The sequence below is a fragment of the Megascapheus bottae genome, chromosome 23, assembly GCF_031878675.1.
Source record: "Megascapheus bottae isolate mThoBot1 chromosome 23, mThoBot2.hap1, whole genome shotgun sequence".
NCBI lineage: Eukaryota > Metazoa > Chordata > Mammalia > Rodentia > Geomyidae > Megascapheus > Megascapheus bottae.
In genome coordinates this window covers 5,472,982-5,496,249 of record NC_143531.1, presented here as the reverse complement: position 1 = coordinate 5,496,249, position 23,268 = coordinate 5,472,982, and the positions used below count along the sequence as shown (strand labels likewise).

At 41.0% G+C, this 23,268-nt stretch overlaps 1 protein-coding gene and 1 long non-coding RNA gene across 4 annotated transcripts in view; one reads left to right on the top strand and one right to left on the bottom strand.

The window, feature by feature from the left end:
• Positions 1-1,097: 1,097 nt before the first annotated feature.
• The window catches only part of LOC150047258 (bifunctional heparan sulfate N-deacetylase/N-sulfotransferase 3), a 137,775-nt gene continuing 115,604 nt past the window's right edge, over positions 1,098-23,268 (top strand). For 2 of the 3 annotated variants that reach the window (XM_090356652.1, XM_090356654.1), the window contains exons 1-2: positions 1,098-1,200; positions 17,464-18,599. In XM_090356652.1, coding sequence (XP_090212778.1) covers positions 17,526-18,599 — 1,074 coding nt within the window. In that variant the 5' untranslated portion in view covers positions 1,098-1,200; positions 17,464-17,525. Of the gene's footprint in view, positions 1,201-1,819; positions 1,895-17,463; positions 18,600-23,268 lie in introns of those variants that run through there. The other variant, XM_090356653.1, reaches the window with a different exon arrangement.
• Positions 9,981-23,268, bottom strand: part of LOC150047259 (uncharacterized) — a 79,239-nt gene continuing 65,951 nt past the window's right edge. Inside the window, exon 3 of the long non-coding RNA XR_016539421.1 lies at positions 9,981-10,722. This is a non-coding gene — a long non-coding RNA (uncharacterized LOC150047259). The remainder of the gene's footprint in view (positions 10,723-23,268) is intronic.

The following is a 23,268-nucleotide window of genomic DNA, read 5'->3' as shown; positions in this document are numbered from 1 at the left end:
GTGTGTGGATTCCTAGGCCACGTGTCCAGTGATTATGTCTCCCTGTGATCCCCAGGTGTGCTCCTTGGAGGCTAGGGTCACTTTCGGATGTCTCCCGGTGACCTGGAGGCTCTGAGCTCGCATCTTCTCTGTACAGTGTCCGTTCCAAGGGCTTAAAGGTGTGTGTGTGTGGGGGGGTGTCAAACCTCTCAGAATGGTGGCCAGACAGGGTCACATGCAACCCCAGTGTCCTAGCAGGAGTGTGGCATCCACATACACAAAAGGAGAAACAAAGCCACAAAGGGCTCTAACAAGTTACCATTGCACAGACCCCACTCGCTGGCTGGAGGCTCACACGTTTTGTCCTAGCGACTCCAAAGGCTGAGATCTGAGGATCATAGCTGAAAGCCAGCCTGAGCAGGAAAAGTGCATGAGAGACTTTTATCTCCAAATTAAATAACCACCCCCCCCCCAAAAAAAAAGCCAGAAGTGGAGCTGCGGTTGAAGTAATGGAGTGTCAGCCTTGAGTGAAGAAAGCCGGGGGTCAGCAGCCCAAACCCCCCATCCCCCCCAAAAGGAAGAGAAAAGAAAACACAAGCCCTCATTAGCGCAAACTCTCCCGTGTAGTCAGTGGAGCTCAAGCCTTGCTCTTGACTCGCGAACACACACCTGCCGGAGCGCACGACCTCACACCTGGTGTGCAAAGAATCCTAGCCCCTGACACACACACGAGCAACCGGGCAGGACGGTTTCCCGAGGCGCTGCCCGGACCAGCGCCCAGGACAGGAGCGCACGACCCCGGGAGGAGGTGGAGGAGGAGCAGGAGAGGGGCTGGGGGTGGGGGGGATGGCGCGCCCCGGGGACCCCGCACCCTTTCGCCCGGTTCTCCAGATGCACTGGGTGGAGCGATGGGAACCGGCAGGCTGGGTCTTCCGATGGAGATCACAGCCTGGGGGCGGGGGAGGGGGGGTCGAGTCCGGGAGTCCGGACGAGCCCACGCCCAGCCCCCGGGGGGGCCCGGCTGTGCAGGGACCCGAGAGCCGGGGAGGAGGGACGGCCCGCCCGCCGGCCCCGCCCAGCCCCGCGCGCGGCGCGCCGGGGGGACCCGCTCCGTCCCCTCCCGAGCTGTGCTGGAGACACCGCGAGGACGCCGAGGGGGGAAAGCGGGATGCCTGCGCACAGCCCGAGGAGGAGAAGGAGGAGGAGGAGGAGGTGATCACGGTGGGTGCCCGACCGCGGAAAGGTGATCCCTTCCATGGGGAGCGACGCCTCCCGGCTGGAGACGCCGGGGTGTGTGTTGGGGGGGGGGAAATAAAATCCACCCATTCTCCGATCTGCCCGAGTCCACCCGGCTACCATCCTGTTTTAAATAAGTGCATGGAGACATACGCCAAGCCTAAAGAAAAGCAGGTTTGCGCATCGCATCCTGAAAGTTTGGGTGTGGGGGGGGTAGGTTTGGGTTTTTTTAAATTATTATCTCATTTTTTAATCTTTGGCACGCCGTGGTTAAGCGCGTCCGCATGGGTAGATGGTGAGCCTGTGGGTTGCCGGGCCGGTTGGGAAAATGGACATTAAGGATGGAATCTTGCAGGCTGGGGCACGGGTGCTATTTATTAGTCAGTTTAGTTTGTCTGTCCCAAGTACTCCCCCCTCCCCACTGTCCCCCCCTCCTCGAAGGCGGCCCCTGGGCGACGCGTCTTGCATGTGACACTCTTGCCCTCTAGTGCCACTTTGGCTCGGTAGCAGCTCTGATGGGTGATATTTATTAATCAGGGAGGTTATATAACGCCAGGGTGCTGGGGGCCAGAGCTGTAAGCCCCGAGACCTGGACTGGTTGGTGGTTTGGCCTTGCTTTTGTGTCTACTGAAACTTTCTCCGGGCGTTTTCCACTGGCCTTACGCTGTGGGGTTTGCAGGTACTGGGTATCTGGGTATTGACCCTGGGGTGTGAATGGCTGGCTGGTGGGGTGGGCTGGGAAGTGTGTGTTGGTGGGAGAGGTGGCTTTCAGGAAGAGATAAGTTTGTTGGCAATTCATCTAGAATTCCAGGATTGAACAAGTACCTCTTTTGATTTTTTATTATTATTATTGTTGTTGTTGTTGAAGTAGAGCACTTTGACTAAGTTCCAGGGATCAACTGTTTCGTGGTTCCGGGATAATTTTGAAAGCCACCCTGGCTCGGGATGAAAGTATTAAAGAGATGATTTCGTGTGGCTGCTTAAGGATCACCACTAATGGTGAAAAAAAAATGATTCTACCAGGGGACCCTGAAGTAGACAGCATGTCTGTCTGGTGGCTTGTTAGAATTTTGTAAGAAGCACTGAATAGTTAAACCGCATGGATCTGCTATGCTAAATGTACTTTAAGGCCCCTCAGCAAAGCTTTGCATTTGATTTAGCTTATTTTGTTAGAGTATTTAAGATTGTATGATTAATAAAATGCAAATACAGCAGGAAAGGAAAAAATCAGCATAGATATTGGATACAGAAAGTTTAAGTTAAAAAGAAAAAAATAGGCATATTCTCCATTTAATTTTGCCAATTTGGGAAGAGTGGGAAAGACACTAATTACATCTCCAAAGAACTCTTCCTCATAGCTGCTTCTGCCTTAGAAGTCATTTCGAGTTAAATTTTTTAACTCTATTGTTAAGAAGCAACATATAATCTGACAAAGTTCTGAGAAAACACTTCTGAACACTGTAAACAGCTACATTCCTAACAGTAGGCTACAATATGAATAAAATATCAAGTTGTGTATTAAGTAACTCACCACCTTCTCTTTATTTTTTTTTCTTAGAGAAATATTATAGTAGCAAGGATGGAGTAATGTTCTTCATCACAAGAGGCAATAGGATGGAGGAGGAATGCTGATATTAGCTGAAGAGAAAAGGATTTCTTTTCTTCAGCTGTGTCTTTCTATTGACACTGCACTTCAGAAGATGATTCCCTAATTAAATCTGAATGACATGCCTCTTTTAAATAGTAAGGGACATATTGACAGGCTACACGAATGGGAAGTCTCATATTTCTCTCTTCTCCAGTTAATACAGCATCTACCATTTCTGCAATATTGCTATTGTTGTCTTTGTGATCTGGGTGGTAATACCAAAGCCTGTTTTTCTGTGTGACAGTCCATTTAATTGGTCACTCCAGTCAATCCTTTTTTCCATTGTCTGTTGAGTGAAGGATTCTTAAGAGGCTAAAAATGTTTGGGATTTAAAAAAAATGAAACTTTTGTCTTTTTCTGGATGGATATAATTTACTTTGATACCTTCTCATAAGAAATTTACATGAGAAATGTATTATTTCTGGAGGTTATAGCAAGTATTAGAATAGACTTTTGGTGGAATTAAGAAGTTTCTAGTGAAAAGTAGCAATAGAAAAGATCACAAGACTAAGATTCTTATTCAGGATTACATCTCCTACCTAAGAGATTATTATGAGTGTCAACCAAAATGTTTAACAAAGGACTTAGTGTTTCAAAAATGTTACAGTCATAAAGATACTAAAGGTAGCTGATGGCCTGACTTCTTTAAAACCTGACCTAGTGTTAGCAGATGTTTGATAATTACAATCCACTTCTGAAATGAAATATGCATTTGTTGAGGTGTAAACTATATTCTAAAATTCTATTGACATACTCTGTGATGTATATACAATCATCAAATAGCAAAATGTCTAAGTTCCTCTTAGAACAGGAGAAGAGAGCGAGGGCTCATGCCAGTAATTCTAACTGCTCTGGAGGCTGAGATCTGAGGCTCACAATTCCAAACCAACCCGGGCAGGAAAACCTGTGCAATTCTTATCTCTAATTAACCACCAAAAAGCTAGAAGTGGAACTGTGGCTACAGTAGTAGAGCACTAACGGAGTAAAAGGAGCAAATGAAGCTCAATAAAAAGAGTTGTAGCAGAGACCTGTTGGTTTTAGAATTTGTTGGGGTTGTCTGTTTTTAATTAAAAATTTAAAAAAGAAACTACCCTTGCACATCTGGATATCACAAGTGATTTATCCCCTTCATATTCTTATAGATCTTTTTCATCATTTTTTTTTTGGCCAGTCCTGGGCTTGAGCTCAGGGCCTGAGCACTGTCCTTGGACTTTCTCAAGGCTAGAGCTCTATCACTTGAGCTTCAGCACCACTTCCAGCTTTTTTCTATGTATGTGGTACTGAGAAATCGAACCCGGGTCTTCATGTATGCTAGGCAAGCACTCTACCACTAGGCCAAACTCCCAGCCCTTTTTCATCAATTTTATATTAATTATATGGCAAGAAGAAATGCATGTGGGCCTAATGCAATTTGTGTCAATCACACAGCATTTCACAAAATCTTCTGTATATCCCCTAGAGCAAGAACTCTTGAGATTTTTCTTTCTAAACAAGAGTTTTAAGCACCCAGTGTTACTGTTATATTCTTAAGGGCCTTTGCCATTTCATTGGTGGATATCACCTTCGATACTCTCCATTCTCAAACTTTTGCTTTACTGGCAATAGTTGAGTAAGTGTAATCTGAATTTTAGGCCTTGCTTTACCAGGAAAAATGTTTCGCTGACTGTGTGTCTGAGTTCCCTCACCTTTTAAGAGAGAGGAGCTCAGATACTTTTTCCTGCCCTGTTTATTCTCCCAAATTGTAGCAATGTCTTGAATACTCAGATATACATGAAAAATCATCAGAGAATAACATGTTGATGGGTGCTGTTGCCTAGATATTTGACTAGTACAGATGTAAGCTGTTAAAAATAACAGTTGTACTCAGAATTTATACCTTGTACCTGCACTGTTCCACAGATAAAGAGTTTAGAGCTCATGAGCTCTTCATGGGTTCACATGTCCCTGAGCTTTTCTGCTCAAGGCTGGTGCTTTCCTACCTGAACCATTGCTCCACTTCCAGATTTTTGGTGATTAACTGGAGATAAGATTCTCATGGACTTTCCTTTGGAGCTGGCTTTGACCTGAGATCCTTGGATCTCAGTCTCCTGAGTACCTGGGATTAGAGGCATGAGTCACCAGTGTTCAATGATACTATTCCTATTTCAAAAATTAGGAAACTGAAGCATTGAGAGATTATCAACCACCCAAGATGGCATCCCTAACAAGTGGTGAAATGGATGCTGGGTTAGCATCTGGCTTCAAATGCACATGTCTTGATCCTTAATATGATGCAGGCGGTTCATCAGTCATGCCAGCCCTGCAGATGAAATGATTATTCATTCACCCAGCAGGCATTCGCTAAACCCCTTCTCATGCCAGGCAAAAAGTAGTATCCAGGACAATTCAATGTGTCACCTTGCCTGAGCACTATCCCTGGACCTCAGCTCCACTTCTGGCTCTTTCAGTAGTTAGAGATAAAAGACCCACAGGCTTTCCTGCCATGGTCCTGAGATCTCAGCCTCCTGAGTAGGTAGGATTACAGGCATGAGCCATCGGGATCCAGCTCTTCCACTCTTTTTTTTCCCCACTTCATCATTTTCTCATTACTGCAGATTGAATTTCTTTTGTTTTCTGGTTCATGTGATCCACATTAAAACACAGCCAAACACTGACCTGTAATTTACAATTTACAGTCCTGCACTATGAGAAGAGCGGGTTGGTTGGTACTCACATCCCACTTTCTGATGAAAAACAACAATACCAAAAAGGAAAGAAGAGAAAGGAAATCGTCACCATCACTACTGTGCATAAAGCACACATTCTAGTTCAGTCTACAAAGGAAGGACAAGGAAGATACTTTTCTCCCTTAAATCACACCAGCACAGCAAATAGCAGAGGAATCATTTTCTTCTCTTGCCTTGCTGGATGGCACACGTGGAGTGAAGTGAACAAATTATGTGATTTCCTTCATCGTTTCCAAATACAAAAGAAAGGGAACAATACAATAGTCATTTTTATTTAATGTACCCAGCCAAGTGCACAGCCCTAAGTATGACTTTTCCCCCATTCATCGTGAGAAAAACTTTAGTTCTAGAGAACTGACATGTTCTTTCCCAGTCTGCATGCAATTCAGGTTCTTACCCCACCACTGCAGGATTTGATTAGCATGACACAATTTCACACATTCTTTCCCAAAGCAAAGCAATGTTCTTTGTCAATTTTTCATACTACTGCACCAAGAAATGTATTTGAAGCTTCCTGTGTGTTTTCCAACACCATGAAATACAGTTAATTTTGAGCAAGAGGAATGTTGTCAAGATCTTTTCAGTATCTTTCATTCATGTTAGAACCTGAAGTTCTTTGGTTATTAATACTCATTTTTCCAGATGGTAATCTTCCCCCTCTACATTTCTTGTGCTTCCAACTTTAATATGATTCTATTTCATTTAGAAATTGATTTTTTCTTTCTCTTTTTCTTTACTTTGAGATGATGGTGGGTACGAATAGAAGGGAAAAGATAGATTCCATGGACCAGTGAGATAGTTTCTTTCAAAGCTCAGCAGGAGTTGCTCTATGGATGAAGAATGGCCCGTGATTCCAAAATAATTGCACCCGCTGTCTTTGGTTAATGATACATAGTTAGAGGATGACTAGATGTTTTCTTGCTGAAAAAAAATGAATTAAAAAGCTGGTGGGGAAAAAAGACACATTATAAAGCAATTCTGAATATTTTTTTTGCCAGTTATGGGGCTTGAACTCAGGGCCTGAGCACTGTCCTTGAGCTTTCTCATGACTAGAGCTCTACCACTTGAGCCACAGCACCACATTTGGCTTTTTTTCTATGTATGTGATATTGAAGAATCGAACCCAGGACTTCATGTATGCTAGGCAAGCACTCTACCACTAGGCCAAACTCCTGGCCCTGCACATTGTTAAAAGGAAAAATGAAGATATTAGAGTGAGATTCGGTGAAAGGCACATTCTGTGTGGATCTGAATTATGTCTCTGGTCAAGATGGTCACTGATATTTTCCGTGTTTGTATTATCATCCTGACTGTTTATGGCCAGTGTGACTGATGGATAAAAACGTTTCTGGGGGATGGTTTGGCTGGAGTAGTGTTCTAGTTGGTGAATACTGTTGCTATTTATATGAATATAATAGAGTCCTGGTTTCAGCCTTTCCACAAGTATCCAATGTGACATCCTGATGGCATTAGACATGCAGAACAACGAAGTGAACCAGCTAAGTAGTTAATGGTGATTTTGGTCCATGGGGTAGGATGGCCTAGAACATGACGGGATGTAAAATGTGCTACAGAAGTAGAGCTACAAATCCAGGGTCTGGGAAGACGTCTGTGAGGCAGAAATTCAATCAGCCGGGAGATGTAGGAGTATAAAGCCAGCTGAAGAAGTGGATAAAAAGAAAAATCATTTGCAAAATAATGCAAGTATATATATGAGAAGTTCTTGTGACCGAACCAGAATTCTCTCTCAGGGAACTGTGAGAAGATTTTCCCCTTCATGGATCAAATGGAAGGCACCGCTGATCCAGCTTGAGGTTAGACTAGGAAGAGGACCACACAAGGCCTTGAGGATACAGGAATTTGGATTTTAATCAGCAAGTGGACTAAGCAGCCATTGATGAATTTTCATCGGGGAGGAAAGAAATCTGAGCTCTACTTTAATGGTGCATGGAGAAAAGTAAAGAACATTTATGGTGAGGTTAGCTGTGTAGTTGTTCCAATGAGTAATGTTGCCTAAATAAAAGCAGATGTGTCCTGATAGAGTGAGTTTGGCAAAAGAGAAACGAGAGAACTTGGATTGATTTGGATAAGCAAGGCTGAGTTAAAAGGTGTCAAAGTTGAACTGTAAAGTGATTATGGGGAGATGAAGATGGTGTAAGAGGCAAAATTCATAAATTCCATCTTGGATAGGGTGGGTTTCACTCTTGGCATTGTTGCAGTTGACACCAAACTGGCTGGCAGATCACAAGAGAGGCTGCAGCATGTGTGACTTGTCATTTCTGTTCTGTGAAGTTGACAGCTCACATGGAAATCCTAGAGCTTAGATGGTGTTCTGAATTACCTTTGGAATTTACTGGAGAGAAGATGGTAATGACAAGCAGGAATGTGTGCCTCATACAAGAAATAAAGAAGGGATAAGAAGATATCCAAGGATATGAGGCTGATGAGGGCACCGAGAGAGATTACTCTTCTCATTTATAAGATGGAGACTCACTTGGCCTTCCTGCCTTGCACCAAGGATGGGCTTTTCTGTGAGTCCAATTAAGCTTAAATAATGGTCCCACTCATTAAGAACCCTGAGTAGATTTCTGTCAGTAGTCATGGGGATTTTCTCTGTAATGAGCTCAGTGATCATTGTTAAGTGATGTCCACCCATTCTATGTGTCAGACACTGTTCCTAGAGATTGTGTGTGTGTGTGTGTCCTGGCAGAGGGGTGCGCTTGACTGAGAGCTGTCCCTGATCTTTTGCTCAAGGCTAGATTCTACCACTTTCACCACACTTCCATTGTCAGATTTTTGGTGGTTTGTTGAAGATAAGAATGTTCTGTTCTTTCTTGCCTGGGCTGGCTGGCTTTGAACTTCGATCCTCAGATCTCAGCCCCCTGAGTTGCTAGGATTACAGTCATGAGCCACTGATACCGGGTGGAGATTTTATTACTTTATCACAGAATCTTCATTAAAACTCAATAAATTAGACCCCACAGTGCTCACACTTCTATGTGAGAAAAGGCCACCACCCCCAGTGTCTGCTTCCTATTGTGTTTCCAATTATATATGGTGTCCTTGATGTAACCTATTAGTATTCAAGGTTCAGTTCAACCCAGACCAGCTGTGACGTCTTAAACAAGTTGCTTAGCCTCAAGAGGCTCCAGGTTAAGTGTTTAGCAGTGACACTGTTACTCTGCCTTATTTCCTGTCCTGTCAGTGTGACTTACAGAAAATTCTGATGAAGTGATGTTCACAAATGGTCCAACTTTCCAGTTCCTTTACTCAAGAATCCCTGCCTAGGTGGTATGTTGAGTTTCTAAATTCATTATAGAATGTCATGGTAATTCAGCATATCTTTTTCATTTGAAGTTGGACAGGGAGAAGTCAACCAGAGCTGCCAATGCCGCCCCTCTGGTCAACACATCTGAGTCCTGGAGAACTCTGACATGTCGACCAGGGTGCTGGCGCTTCTCTTATTCTGAGGACCTCCTGATTGGGCAAAAGTTCACAGTTTTCCACAAATCGTTGTGAGGAACACTTCGCAAACACGGGCACCCTACAAGGAAGTGGTTTTATCTATTGATGTGTTAGTTGTTTTTTAAAGAATTTATTAACATTGATTTTTTACATCATATTTCAAATGACATATTTAACAAACAAATATTCAAGAAGGGAATCTCTATATACAATCACAGGCACTTAGATTTTATAACATAATTAAAATTAGGCTGAGGGTTTGTATGTCAGATACATATTAATCTGTGTAATAAAACGTTATGTCTGTATAGATTTTTTATGTCTATGTAGTTGTGTTTATATTTCCAATAGCATGTCCATAGCATTGGGTATGCAAATATTGAGTCCTAGCTCTTGTACTGTTTGGATCTAATAGCCACATATTAAGGATACCATGTGCCTTTTGTTCCTTTGGTCTTGACTTGTCTTGCTCAACATGATTGGCTCTAGATTCATCCATTTCCCTGCAAATGCCATTATTGTATCTTGTCTGTTGGCTATGTAGAATTGCATTGTGTATATATATATATATATATGCCACATTTTCTGTACATTTTTAATATCTTTACTGTTTCTTATTTGAAAAAGTTACTGGGAAATAACAAGAATCCTGTACCCTGGGAAATTTCAGTCTAATAACAAGAGAAGGAAGAAGAGAAAGGAGGGATCTTAAACAAATACAACAATGCTTAGTATGATTTGTTATAAAGACAAACCTGGAGAAAGGGAAGAGTAGGTCAGGAAAGGCTTCTCTGGAGAGACTGGATTTGTGCAGCATGTGGAAGCTTGCACGTGACCATGGGCTAGAAAGATTTTTATGAATATACATGTCATCATTCAATGACTGCATAGAGCAATGTGATTTCACTCTCACTGTGTACCATGTAGTTATTGTACCTTCCTGCATCTCAGCTGGGCATCAATGGCTCGTTTTCTGTTCCTGTCACTGGCATCTTTATTTTCGAGTCCTCACCAATCCTGCTTTCCCCAACTGTGATTTCTGTTTCTTCATTTCCATTCTCTCTGATCATCACTTCACATCTGCACTCACCTCCTCCCATGCACAACATTCCAGCACCACGTTTGCCAGGCCTAGCCCAGTGCTATGTACGTCTTCACTCTCAACTACGTGCCATGGATTTTTGATCCATTTTACCATGACCTGTCCCTTTTAGATGCTATACACATGAATTCTTTTGTCTCTCTAGTGTCAAATCCAATGTCCCAAATCCAAATATCCAGTGCTTTCTATTTTCAAGTTGTTGACTTTGAACTTTACCATCTTCTTCAGTAGTCATTCAAATAATTACTACTTGAATGTTATCCCAGCACACAGTCTTTTATCAATAGTTTATTCTTAGCCTCAAGGAAGTACATTGTAAACATTTTATTTCTTCAATCTGGACCAAGATTTTGCCTGGCATGCTTTCTTCTTTCTTACACCAATGCCCGGCCCACTATACCTTTGTCCACCTCTGCTTCATGGCTTTTAAAATTTCTCCTGGATTCCCTGAGCATTATTGACATGCTTCTGTCTTCTGTGATAGTTTTACACTCATCATAATTTGTTGCGTGTGCCATGGTGTTGGCCTTGATCTCAGAGTCTGGTTCTCTCAGAGCAGTCTGTCCCTGTGAAGGAGAACAAAAATCCTTGCTTACATTCTGTCTGCAAAGTCCTCAGCACTGAGTATAGCACAAAGCTCCAAGAGTTGTTCAATAACTATCTGCTATCTGATAGCTAGCCAGAGCATGACTTATTGGTAAATATTTTTGTGAGTGAAAATGTATATTAACCATATATATTTTATATTTATCACGTGGTGGGCTGCTAGGATTTTATTAACTTAGTATTCAATAAAACAGACACTACTAAATCCAGCACATTTTGGATGGCTATCATCACAATGACAACCTTGTGTCGTTATTGGTATACAATGCCAATTGTCCCTACCTGGCAATATAAGCAAAAGAACCACTGATAACCATTTTAGAACCTTCAATACAACAGGAAAGATAAGTGTAGGCAATATTTTAATTATAATTTTGGCAATATGTATCAAGGAGAGGCGTTTTTCATGATCATGTAGAAATCGTGAATCTTTCTGGGTTTGGAAAGTTAGAGGAAGGTTCACAGCAGAATTGTAGGGACAAGCCTAATTTTCGCATCGAGAAGCAGGGCATGGAAGTCTGTCCTTTCTACCTTCTGTTACCCTGCTGTGCCCTGCAGGAAGAGTGGAGCGCAGCAGAGAAAGGGGAAGTAACTGTTCTTGGGTTAGGCATAAATTGTGCATTGGCCAAGGCCAGGTGAGATGTGCAGTTAAAGTAGATTTACATACAAGACAAAAAAGTACTGAAATTAAAAAAAACAGCAATAAAAGGGGAGAAAACACAAAAAGTAAATCAAAAAGAAAACCTCTTGTGTCTATTACTTGGAGTTCATTTCCATAAACATCATTTTATTGGATCATGTGCATATAGCTATTGAGCCTTTATGATCCTCTCCTAAAAACATCCTCCTCTGGTCTCACTGTGTGAATGTTTAAAGTCCTGTTTAGTTTATCATGTCCAAGTGTAATTTCATATCTTTTACCATTCATTGAGTTTACTTGTAGATTTATAAGCACATTCTAATAACGACACATGAAGGAAAACATGCAACCTGTTTCTTTGGGTCTGGCTTACTTCACTTAAAATATTTTTTTCACCGTTTTCCATTTCCTTTCAAATGTGCAATACTCTTTCTGATGGAAGAGTAGAATTCCATTGTGTATCCATACCACATTTACCTTGATCCATTCTTCCACTGAGGGGCATCTGAGTTGATTCCATATCTTAGCTATGATAAACAATGCTGAAATGAACATGTATGTGCTGGTAGCTTTAGTTCGTCCTGGTTTATGCTCATTTGGGTAAATGCCCAGGAATGGGAGTGCTGGGTTATAGGGGAGCTCTGTGTTTAGTGTTTTGAGGATCCTTCATACTGCTTTCCAGAGTGGTTGAACAAGTTTACACTCCCACCAACAGTGTAGTAGTATTCTCTTTTGGCCACATTCCTGCCCCTATCTGCTATTGTTAGTTTTCTTGCTGATGGCCATTCTAACTGGAGTGAGGCGGAATCTCAGTGTTACTTTGATTTGCATTTCTTTCATGGCCAGAGATGTTTCTTTCTGTGTCTATTGGTCATTCTTACTTCTTCTTCTGAGAAGTCTCTAAGTCTGTAGGCCATTTATTAATTGTGTTGTTGTTTCTTTGAGGATAAGTTTCTGGGGTGTTTCAATTTTTGAGCTCCAAGTATATTTTAGATATGAGGTCCTTATGTGATGCATAGCTAGTAAAGATCTTCTCCCACCCTGTGGGCTTCTATTTATCTTGCTGGCTATGTCCTTTGCCATGCAGAAACTTCAGTTTGATGCCATCCCATTTATCCAGTCTTTCTTTGGGTTGTTCTCATTCTAGATCTTTACTTGGGAATTTTAGACCTGTCCCAAGGAACCTTAGTGTTTTCCCTATCTCTTCTTATAATATTTTCAGGGTATCTAGCCTTACATCAAGATCTTTAAATTATTTGGAATTGATTCTGGTGCAGGGTGATATATAAGGATTTAACTTCAGTTTTCTGCCCATGTATAGCCAATTCTGCCGTGCCCTTTATTGAAGAGGCTATCTTTCTTCCATCCTGTGTTTTTGGTCCCCTAATCAAATATTAGGTAGCTATAGGTCTGTGGATTCATTTCTGGGTCTTCTATTTCATTGGTCCTCAGGCCTGTTCTTGTGCCAGTATCAACCTGTTTTTATTATTATGGCTTTGCAGTAGAGTGAGAAGTTTGGAATTGATATTTCTCCAACACTGTTCTTCCTGCTAAGGATTGACTGCTATTCAGGGCTTTCTATTATTCCATATGAATTTTGGGATTATTTCTTCTATGTCATTGAAAAATTTTGTTGGGATTTTGATCGATTTGCACTGACTTTGTAGATAGCTTTTGGCAGTATTGCCATTTTCACAAGGTCATTCCTTCCAATCCAGGAGCATGGAAAGTATTTCCATGTTCTTAAATCTGATTTAATTATTTTTGTCAGTCTTCTCTTCTCATTGTTTGTATAAAGAAAAACTATTGATTTTTCATGGGTTGATTTTATACCCTGCTACTTTGCCAGAGTTTTGGATCGGCTCAAGTAACTTGCGAGAAGAATCTATGGGAATCTTTAAAGACAGGATCACCTCATCTGCAAAGAAGGAGAGTTTTCTTTCTTTCCCTATTGAAATCCCCTTTATGTTTGTCTCTTGCCTTATTGTTCTTGCTAGGAATTCCAGTACCACACTGAAGAAGAGTGGAGAAAGTGGACATCCTTGTCTCATTTCTAATTTTAGAGGAATGGTTTTCACCATTAAATATAATGTTAGCTATAGGTTTGTCATGGTCCATGAATTCCTAGCTTCTCCAAACTTCATGTAGTTAAATACATTAGAAGACCTTTTGTCCTCAGGGATACACAGCAGAATTATTTTTGGTATCACAAAGAGTCTTGCAGAGTTTACTAGAAAAGACATGCCCTTCAGTATTTATACTCAGTGGAAAAGGTAACTTGGATGGGCCCCTAATATTGTTTCTAAATAGCAATAGCAACTTCTTCTGGCTACCCACCTCATTTTATAGATAGGAATTATGTAACTTTCCTGTCTGCCACTTCTGATAATGGGAACCAACTGTGAAATGCTGTTATCAAAAAAAATGCAAAATGTGGCAATATATTTTACATCCAGTCAAAAACAGCTCACAGCTAAAAGTGTAACCAGAGACATGGGAAGGTGTGAGATTTTTCTGTCCTTCCATTATATTCTAGAATATCATGTTTGTGGACATGGATCTAACTCTAAGATGCAATCTCTTATCAAAATGAAATGACTACAGTTAACCAGGAAAACTCCATGGAATTTCTTGGGAGTTACACTTAAAATAACCTAAACTTATAATCAGCATGTTTCAGGAAAGGAGAATATGGTTTTTGTGTTAGGCTCACTTGGGGGTATGTCAAGTCACTGGGTGACATTTTCTCAGGCAGAGCAGTGCTATATGTACACATTCCATAGCATACTACCAGAAGTGCTCCTCAGACACTTTCTAACATGTGTTCCCTTTTCTAGGATGATATTGTATTTGTGAGAAGCCAGCCTGCATTGTCTGGTTCATTTCAAGCCCCTAAGGCTTCACACAGATATCCTCTAGTAACTGGTTAAGTCTTTTTTTTTTTTTTGGTTGGTTATGGGGTTTGAACTCTGGGCCTGGGCTCTGAGCTCCTCGGTTCCAGGCTAGCCCTCTACCACTTTGAACCAAGCATCACTTTCAGTTTTCTGGTGGTTACTTGGAGATAAGAGACTTGCATGCCTAAACTGGCTTTGAACCGAGATTCTCAGATCTCAGCCTCATGTATACCTAGGATTACAGGTGTGAGCTACCAGTGTCCAGCTTGTAACTGGTTAATTCTAACTCTCCAAAATCTTTCTCCTACCATGCTTTGTTCAAAAATAGGGATGTATAAGGCATCCCTATGTATTTTACAGCCATCAAGTTCTGTGCCCTCAGATAGCACCTAATCTTGGTTGACAGTATATACTCAAATTCATTTGTGATATTTTCTTTCAGCCTTTCTACTTCATTCATGTCCCTTGCCAAATTTGGTACCCTCTCCTTCCTTCATTACCTTTCCAAAATCCCATGTCTGTTTGACTCCTTAAGGGTCTGTCTGCCCAAATCCTATCTCTCTACAGCTTTGCACAGATTTTTTTACTTACCACACTCTCTTTCTTTCATCATCATTAGAGTCATTTATCTTTGAACCACAACCTCAAATTACCATTGTCATCACTGTCTCTGCTTAAAAATTTAAAACAGAGAACTGTACTATAGTGCACTATAGTGGATTGATTTGATTATTTGATTGATTGTGTTGGCATTGGAGTTTGAGCTCTAAGCCTTAGTGCTCTCCCTTAGGCTTTTTGTTGTTGTTGTTTTGGTTTTTTGGGGTTTTTGCACAAGGCTTGTGATCTACTACTTGGGCCATTACTGGCTCAAGAGTCACAACGAATTTTTCCCAAGACTGGCTTTGAATTGAGATCCTCAGAGCCCAACCTTGTAAGAATTACAGGTGTGAGCCATCAGCACCTGATTTGAACTTGGATTTCAAAAATAACTATTCGGCAGAATGGTAGAGTGCTTGCCTAGCATGCATGAAGACTAGGGTTCGATTCCTTGGTACCACATACATAGTAAAAACAAGAAGTGGTAATGTGGCTCAAGTGGTGATGTGGCTCTACCCTTGAGAAACCCAAGTTCAAGCTCCAGAAATGGCAAAAAATTAAAACAATAGATAACTATCCCATAGGATATGAATGAATCATATAGGTGACCTAAGTATTTGAATGAATATACTATAATGTATACTTTACAGAATAAGTGTCATAAATATTCTATAGTTATTATCACAATGTATTACTCATAAAGATAAGCATGTATTGTATTAATCAAAATATACATATATAACTTTTGACTCTAGAGTTCTTTGTTATCATTTATGATAACATTTTATTTGAAGAGTTCCAAAACTAAACTGGCACAATTAAAAAGTAGAGGTGCCGGGCCAGGAGCCTGACCTAGTGGTAGAGTGCTTGCCTAGCATGCACAAAGCCCAGGGTGAGATTCCTCAGTACCACATACACAGAAAAAAAACAGGACTGGTGCTTTGACTCAGGTGGTAGAGCACTAGCCTTGAGAAATCTCTAGGGCAGTGTCCAGGCTCTGAGTTCAAGCCCCATGACAGAAAAAAAAGAGATGCAGCCAATTCTGAGCTCATGATAACCATTAAAATGCAATGTTTTTCACCACTTCTTTTCATCTATCTATCCGTTAGCTTGTCTCCTATAGAACAACAATTTTCTTAATTTCAATAAGCTATGATGTATCTCTGCAAAATGGCCAGATCAAAGTCTTCTAAACTTTTGCTATAGAAAATGTGTGTGCCTTTTCCCCCTTACTTTTCAATATTACTAAACTCTGAAAGGCTGCTAAAACTTGCAAAGGACTTGCTATATTACCTAGCAAGGTGTTTCTCCAAATCTGTCAATATTTCTTTTCTGATTTTAAAACACATTTATAACTGGGTGTGGTACTCATACTAATAATCCTAACTACTTGGGAGACTGAGAACAAGAAGACGATGGACCAAAGTCCAATCTTGACAGCAAATTTACAAGACCCCTTCTCCAACCATGGTTGGGCACAGTGGCCCAGCCTGTCGTTGCAAGCTATGTGAGCAACTGTAATTGACGTTTGTGGACCTGTACAGGCGGAAGAGTTCATGAGATTCTGTTTCCATGGAGGAAAGCTAGATACCGTAGTGTCCAGCAGATACGGGAAGCTAGGCAGACCTAGCCAGGGGCCTATTGCTCACGCTTGTAATTCTAACTAGTCAGGAGCCTGAGATCTGAGGATCATAGTTCAAAGCTAGCTCTGGCAAGAAAGTCCATGAGACTCTTGGCTTCAATTATCCACCAGAAAACCAGAAGTGTAACTGTGACTCAATGTGGTAGAGCTCTAGCCTTGAGCAGAAAAGCTCAGGGACAGAGCTTAGGTCCTGAGTTCATTTCCCCAAAAAGGAAAAAGAAAAGAAAAGTAGGTAGACCAAGATTCAAGTTCATGCTAGAGTGGGATGCAAAATCTTACTTGCAATCTCACCACATGACAGTTCCAAATTTTGAAAAACCCAACTATCTAGATCATTGTATATCTCAGTATACAATTCTGAGGTGATCAACTGAACTGTAGACCATATGTGCATTCTAAGAGGGTTTTTTCTAATGAAACTAATTCTTGTAGGGTTGTTTCTCCGATGAATTTGAAATGTATACACACATGACAGAATATGTCGCATTTACAATGGCCTCAGGAATTAATTGTAGGCATGCATGCAACAAGTCCAAACTTTTATGAATTTTCAGTACATGTAATTACACATGTGTAGCTTGAACATGCACTACATCTTGTGTATCTGAATGACAAGAAGCCATTACATAGGGGTCCCATGTGTGGTGTCAGGTCTGGATTATTACCTATGGCCTTTGATGCGAGACTTCTCAGTCCTGTTATTTTTCTATACTAAGGACAGAAACTATTCTGTGGAACACTTCGTCTTATGCCATCTCCTCTCCCCCCCAACATCTTCACCCAGATAGGGAAGTTTTCACACCTCACACCAGCTCATCCACTGGCTAGTCTGTCACTTTTACTTCTAGTCACTCATTTTCTTATGTTTGCTCATTTTAATGCTCTGGACTGTATAGTTCATATTGCATCCAATTATTCTCTTTTTCAGGCTCTATTTCCCGTGAATCCTGATGCAGCCATACAGATGTGCTGCAATGGTGACATGAACTCATGACTGAGACTGTGAGAGTCACAGAGACAGCCATCTTCGCTGTGACTTCTTGGGGTGCTCCTGGTGAGATAATCAAAGAGGGCTTGCCCAGCATGAGCTTTGTCATGAAGCTTCACCGGCACTTTCAAAGGACCGTCCTCCTCCTTGCCACCTTTTGCATGGTGAGTATTATTATTTCCGCGTACTACCTGTACAGCGGCTACAAACAGGACAGTGAACTGTCTGAGATGGCTTCAGAAGTGGACTGTGGCGATCTTCCACACCTTCCCGACAGGCTAATGAGTGTGAAGACGTCGAAGCTTCTGGATGCCTCGAAGACAGAGCCCGTAGTCCTGGTGTTTGTGGAGAGCCAGTACTCATCTCTGGGTCAAGACATCATCATGATTCTAGAATCTACCAGATTTCAATATCACATTGAAATTGCTCCTGGAAAAGCGGACCTCCCAGCTCTTACGGACAAAGCAAAAGGCAAATATATTCTCATTATCTACGAGAATATTTTAAAGTATATACATATGGACTCTTGGAATCGAAGCCTTTTAGATAAATACTGTTTGGAATATGGTGTGGGTGTCATTGGATTCCAAAAATCTAGTGAGAAGGGACTTCAGAGCGTTCAGTGGAAAGGTTTCCCCCTCTCTCTCTATGGAAACCTTGCAATAAAAGATTACTGTATTAACCCTCATTCTCCATTGCTTCGTATGACCAAATCTTCCAAGCTTGACAAAGGTTCTTTACCTGGAACCGACTGGACAGTTTTTCAGATTAATCACTCAGCCTACCAACCAGTAATATTTGCCAAAGTAAAGACTCCAGAGAACACTTCTCCTCCCATGTCTAAAGGTGCTTTCTATGCAACTATCATTCAGGACCTGGGACTCCACGATGGGATTCAGAGAGTTCTTTTTGGCAACAACTTGAACTTCTGGCTTCACAAGTTGATCTTCATCGATGCCATCTCCTTCCTGTCCGGGAAGAGGCTGGCTCTGTCCTTGGATAGGTACATTCTGGTGGACATTGATGACATCTTTGTAGGGAAGGAGGGAACGAGGATGAACACCAATGATGTGAAGGTAAGAGTTCTAAAGCTTTTTTGGGTAAGGCTTTATCTAAAGCTCATCTCATCTCTCACTAGGGAGCTAGGACTGGATTTGTATCTTATTAGGGAGTTGTAGGACAACCTGGGAAAATTGGCCACCATACCTCTGAACACAGATCACTCAAGAAATGTATTTCCCTCTAGATCTAGGTAACTGAATATTGTTCTAAAAGACTCTGACAGCATCTTGAAATGGTTTTCTGTAGTTATTCACATCTACAAGTAAAAACCATTTGTTTCAATCCCTTCTAAGTGCCATCTCATTTAGAAAAACATGAATCCAAGTCTTAGTCCATTTAAGTGAAATGTATTTTATTGAAAATAAAGACTGTCATGAATGTTCAGGAATTGCAGCTCTCATAAGATATGTTCAGGAATTGCAGCTCTCATTCAGATATTTTTGGAAGTCTGGTGTATATCTCTGTTGTAGATAGATAGATAGATAGATAGATAGATAGATAGATAGATAGATAGATAGATAGAGTGTAACTGTGCTGAGGCTTGAACTCAAGGCTTTGGCATTGTCCCTGAGTTTGTGCATCTACCATTTGAGCCATAGATCCACTTCTAGCTTTCGCTGTTTAAAGTAAGAATCTCATAAACTTTCCTATTTTGGCTGGCTTTGAACCATAATCCTCAGATCTCAGCTTCCTGAGTACCTAGGGTTACAAGCATAAGCCACTGGGGCCCAGCTCTCTTGTATTTTTGAAAATTGAGCATATTTATTCACATATTGAGTGCTCATTTGTGCTACATTATGAACATGTTGAACTGTATTTAAATCTCATTACATTTGTTTATTGTATAAAATCCATTCCCTTAAACTGCAAACTATTATTTAATGGTAGTGTGTTAATATTATCGATGGGTTGTTATATAAACAACTAGCTACTTAGTATTAATGAGAGTAAAAGTTGTCTATGTTTGTCATAGTTTCCCATTCTAAATGCCACTAGATTTTATCTCTGTGTAAGTACTGATTTCTCATAAAAAGTGAAAGGATTTTGAAACATGGTTTTATTCTCTAGAGTTCTGACATTTAGTTCAAGAAAATCTAACTAAATCAGATGCGCAAAAAAAAATCATCTTGAAACTATGTCTCTTTTATCCTACCCCTAAATATCTGGTAAATAATACAAATGTTCACTGAACAGTTAGCTAAGCTAAGAACACCAGAAGGACCATTTAGTGTTGCTTAGTGTGTAAGAAAGAAAACATCAACATTCCTGGCATGATTTTAGCTCAATTGAAATTAACTAATAAATAAAGCTCTACTTAAATTTTCAGTACATCTTTTGTACTTTATTTTTGAAAGTACAGCTAAATTCAGAGTAGTTTGAGCATTCATTATATATTTAGAATTACAAACAACATATTGATCCCTTCCAACTTTTCCATTTCAAAGGACTGTGATGAAAAAAATGTATTCTAGGTATATATTTGTGTTTGTACGTACATATATGTATGTACAAGAATGTATATGTACATGAATATGTATATGTATATATGTATGTTTATATATATATGTACTTATGTATATACATCCATAGTTGAATATGTGTTTATATAATTCTTTATTTTTTTCTTTTGTCAGTCATGAGGCTTGAGCTCTGGGTCTAGGTACTGTCCGTGAGCTCTTCAGCTCAATGCTAGTACTCTACCACTAAGCCACAGCACCACTTCCGGTTTTCTGGTGGTTAATTAGAGATTAGAGTCTCACGACACTTGCACCGGGCTGGCTTTGAACCATGACCCTCAGAACTCAGTGTCCTGAGTAGTTAGGATTATAGGTGTGAGCCACTGGTGCCAGGCTATATATAATTTCTGTTAGAAAACGTTTATTGGTTTCAGATATGTTTGTTATGATATTTTTTATAATATTCTAGGCAAATCTTAGTTTGAATCCTCTGTGTCCCCTGTCAGACAAAGTAAGAAATACCTTTTCTCTTTCTTTTTTTTTTTTTACCTTTTCCTGTGTAAGTGGTACCGCAGAATTGAACTCAGAGCTTCATGCACACTAGGCAAACACTCTGCCATTAAGCCCTATTCCCAGCTCGAAATAAGAAATACCTTTGGAGCTGGCTGTGGAATGCATGCCTGAAATCCCTAGCACTTGCAAGTCTGAGGCAGGAAAAGAATGAATGCAAGGCAACCGGATTACTATTTAAACTCATTCCAAGAGGGGGGGGGCGGGCTTTGGTGCTCTAATGGTTTTGTTGTTTTGTAGGGTTACAAAAGGTTAAAGGCTTAGTACTCACATTCAAGAGAAATAGGCGAATATAGCATCTATACTGTATGAAATGCTCATATTTTGATAGGAAGCCATTTTCTAAACTGCCTAGAGGGTCTAAAAACATGTTTTCAATTATTTCAGTTTTAAGACTACTTCTAAATTGCATCTGTGACTGAATCTCAAACTGCAAAGTTTTGCCTGAGAATATCAAACTCTCCTTCCTTCCTTCCTTCCTTCCTTCCTTCCTTCCTTCCTTCCTTCCTTTGTTCCTTCCTTCCTTCCTTCCTTTCTTCCTTCCTTCCTTCTGACCTAGTTATGTCCTTAGTGCTATATGTACAGTACTTGAGCATATGCATATATATGCATATGTATATACATACACAGGTGTGTATATATTCTTTCTTTCTTTCTTTCTTTCTTTCTTTCTTTCTTTCTTTCTTTCTTTCTTTCTTTCTTTCTTTCTTTCTTTCTGGTTGTGGGGCTTGAACTTTGGGCCTGGGTGCTGTCCCTGAGCTCTTCAGCTCAAGGCTACCACCCTACCCCTTGAGCCACAGAGCCACTTCTGGTTTTCTAGTGGTTAATTGAAGATAAGAATCTCACGGACGTTAGTGCCCAGGCTGGCTTTGAACTGCGATTCTCAGATATCAGCCTCCTTGAGAGCTAGGATTACAGGCATAAGCCACAGCACCCAGCTTATGCAGTATGTTTCTATATCACGCACGCACACACACACACACACACACACACACACACACACACACATCATAAACCACATTCTCATCCTTTAGGAAAGTAGACAGGAGAGACAAGTCATAGAAATACACCTGTTCAGTACGTAGTTTGTTCAGTATTTGCTGTGGTTTGAGTATATGCCAGGCACAGAGCCAGGCACTGGGATGCAAGGATAAAGCTGGCCCCTTCATGAATCCACTGTTTTGTGAGGTAGGTAAACAGTCAGGTAGCTTGTGACGCAGTAAGACATAGGTGTCCACAAAACACTATGTTTCCTGTGGTAACATAGTCTGTGGTAAACTGACTCTGCTAAATCCACCAACACTATTAAGGATTCAGGGAAGAGCTAGAATGTTGTGATGGTTGTGATTTAGACAAAAGACAGCAAGGGCTTGAAATTAGGACACAGGCGTAGGAATGAAGAAATAAGGGGTATATAGCATTGTCTAGGAGTTAGAACAGAGCAGCTTAACAACTGGTTATGGAGATGAAAGAGAATGAATGGAGATGACATTTGCATTTGCAGCACAAGTGAACAATGGCCAATTCCAACCACAAGGAGGAAAAAGACCACAATGAAGGCCATGATAGGTTATAATAAAAGCCTCAGCTTTATTGAAGTGCAGAAGGGACGTGCAGGTATTTCACAGGTGTTGACTTACAAACATGGGTAAGACGTATAGATTTCAAAGACGTCGTACTGCAGGGAACACTTCACAGCCTGGAACTGTGTGAAATCAGCCAGAGAGAGGATTTATAGAGCAATAAGAGGAGATGACCAAGTATAAAATCTGGGGGAAAATCACCTTTCAGAAAACAAATAGAGGGAGAAAGTCCATGAATAGGAGTTTTGAGGCATAGCCGGAGACTGGGAAAGTGTATGGCTGGGGATGATTTATGGGCAAGGAGCTTCAGAGAATGTGATGAGCAGTGGACAATCGACCAGCAGAAGAGGGCTGGCCTCTCCTTTGTCGGAAGTCCGAAAGCATCCACAACTCTTGTACACCCCATGTGTAGGCACTAATGGAACCCAGCTGCAGTAAGTTCGAGAATGAGCCAGTAGGTCAATAGGAAAAGTAAGAGAAGATGGACTATGCTGTGGAGACATTTTCCTATTAAAACAGTTATTGGAGAGTAGTCTTGTGTAAAGGTGACGGAAATCCTGGTTTTCCCAGGACTTAAGGGTGTTCACGACTCAGATAGTTCTAGCGTTAGTTAGGGATTGCCTAAACTAAAGTGAGGAAAGGAATATCAAACATCATAAGGTTGACGGGTGCTGATGGCTCATACCTATAATCCAAACTACCCAGGAAGTTGAGGTCTGAGGATCCATACTGAACCCCAGGCAAGGCAGAAAAGTTCATGAGATTCTTATTTCCAGTTCATCAACAAACAGCAGGACGTGGAGCTATGGTTCAAGTGGTAGAGAGCTAGCCTTGAGGTTTAAGTGGTAGAGTGCTAGCACTGAGGAATTGACTGACTAGACAATCCATAATAATGCTTAAAACACCATCAAAATGACAACCGTCCTCTGCTCAGAACCTGGGGTGACTTGCAGCCTGACCCACGTAACCATTAAAGCTCATCTTTTCACATCATCTTTCATCTCCCCAAGCCTACATTCTCCTCCTGTCTTTGGTATGTGACTTTCCTAAAATGTAATCCTCATCAGGATAGT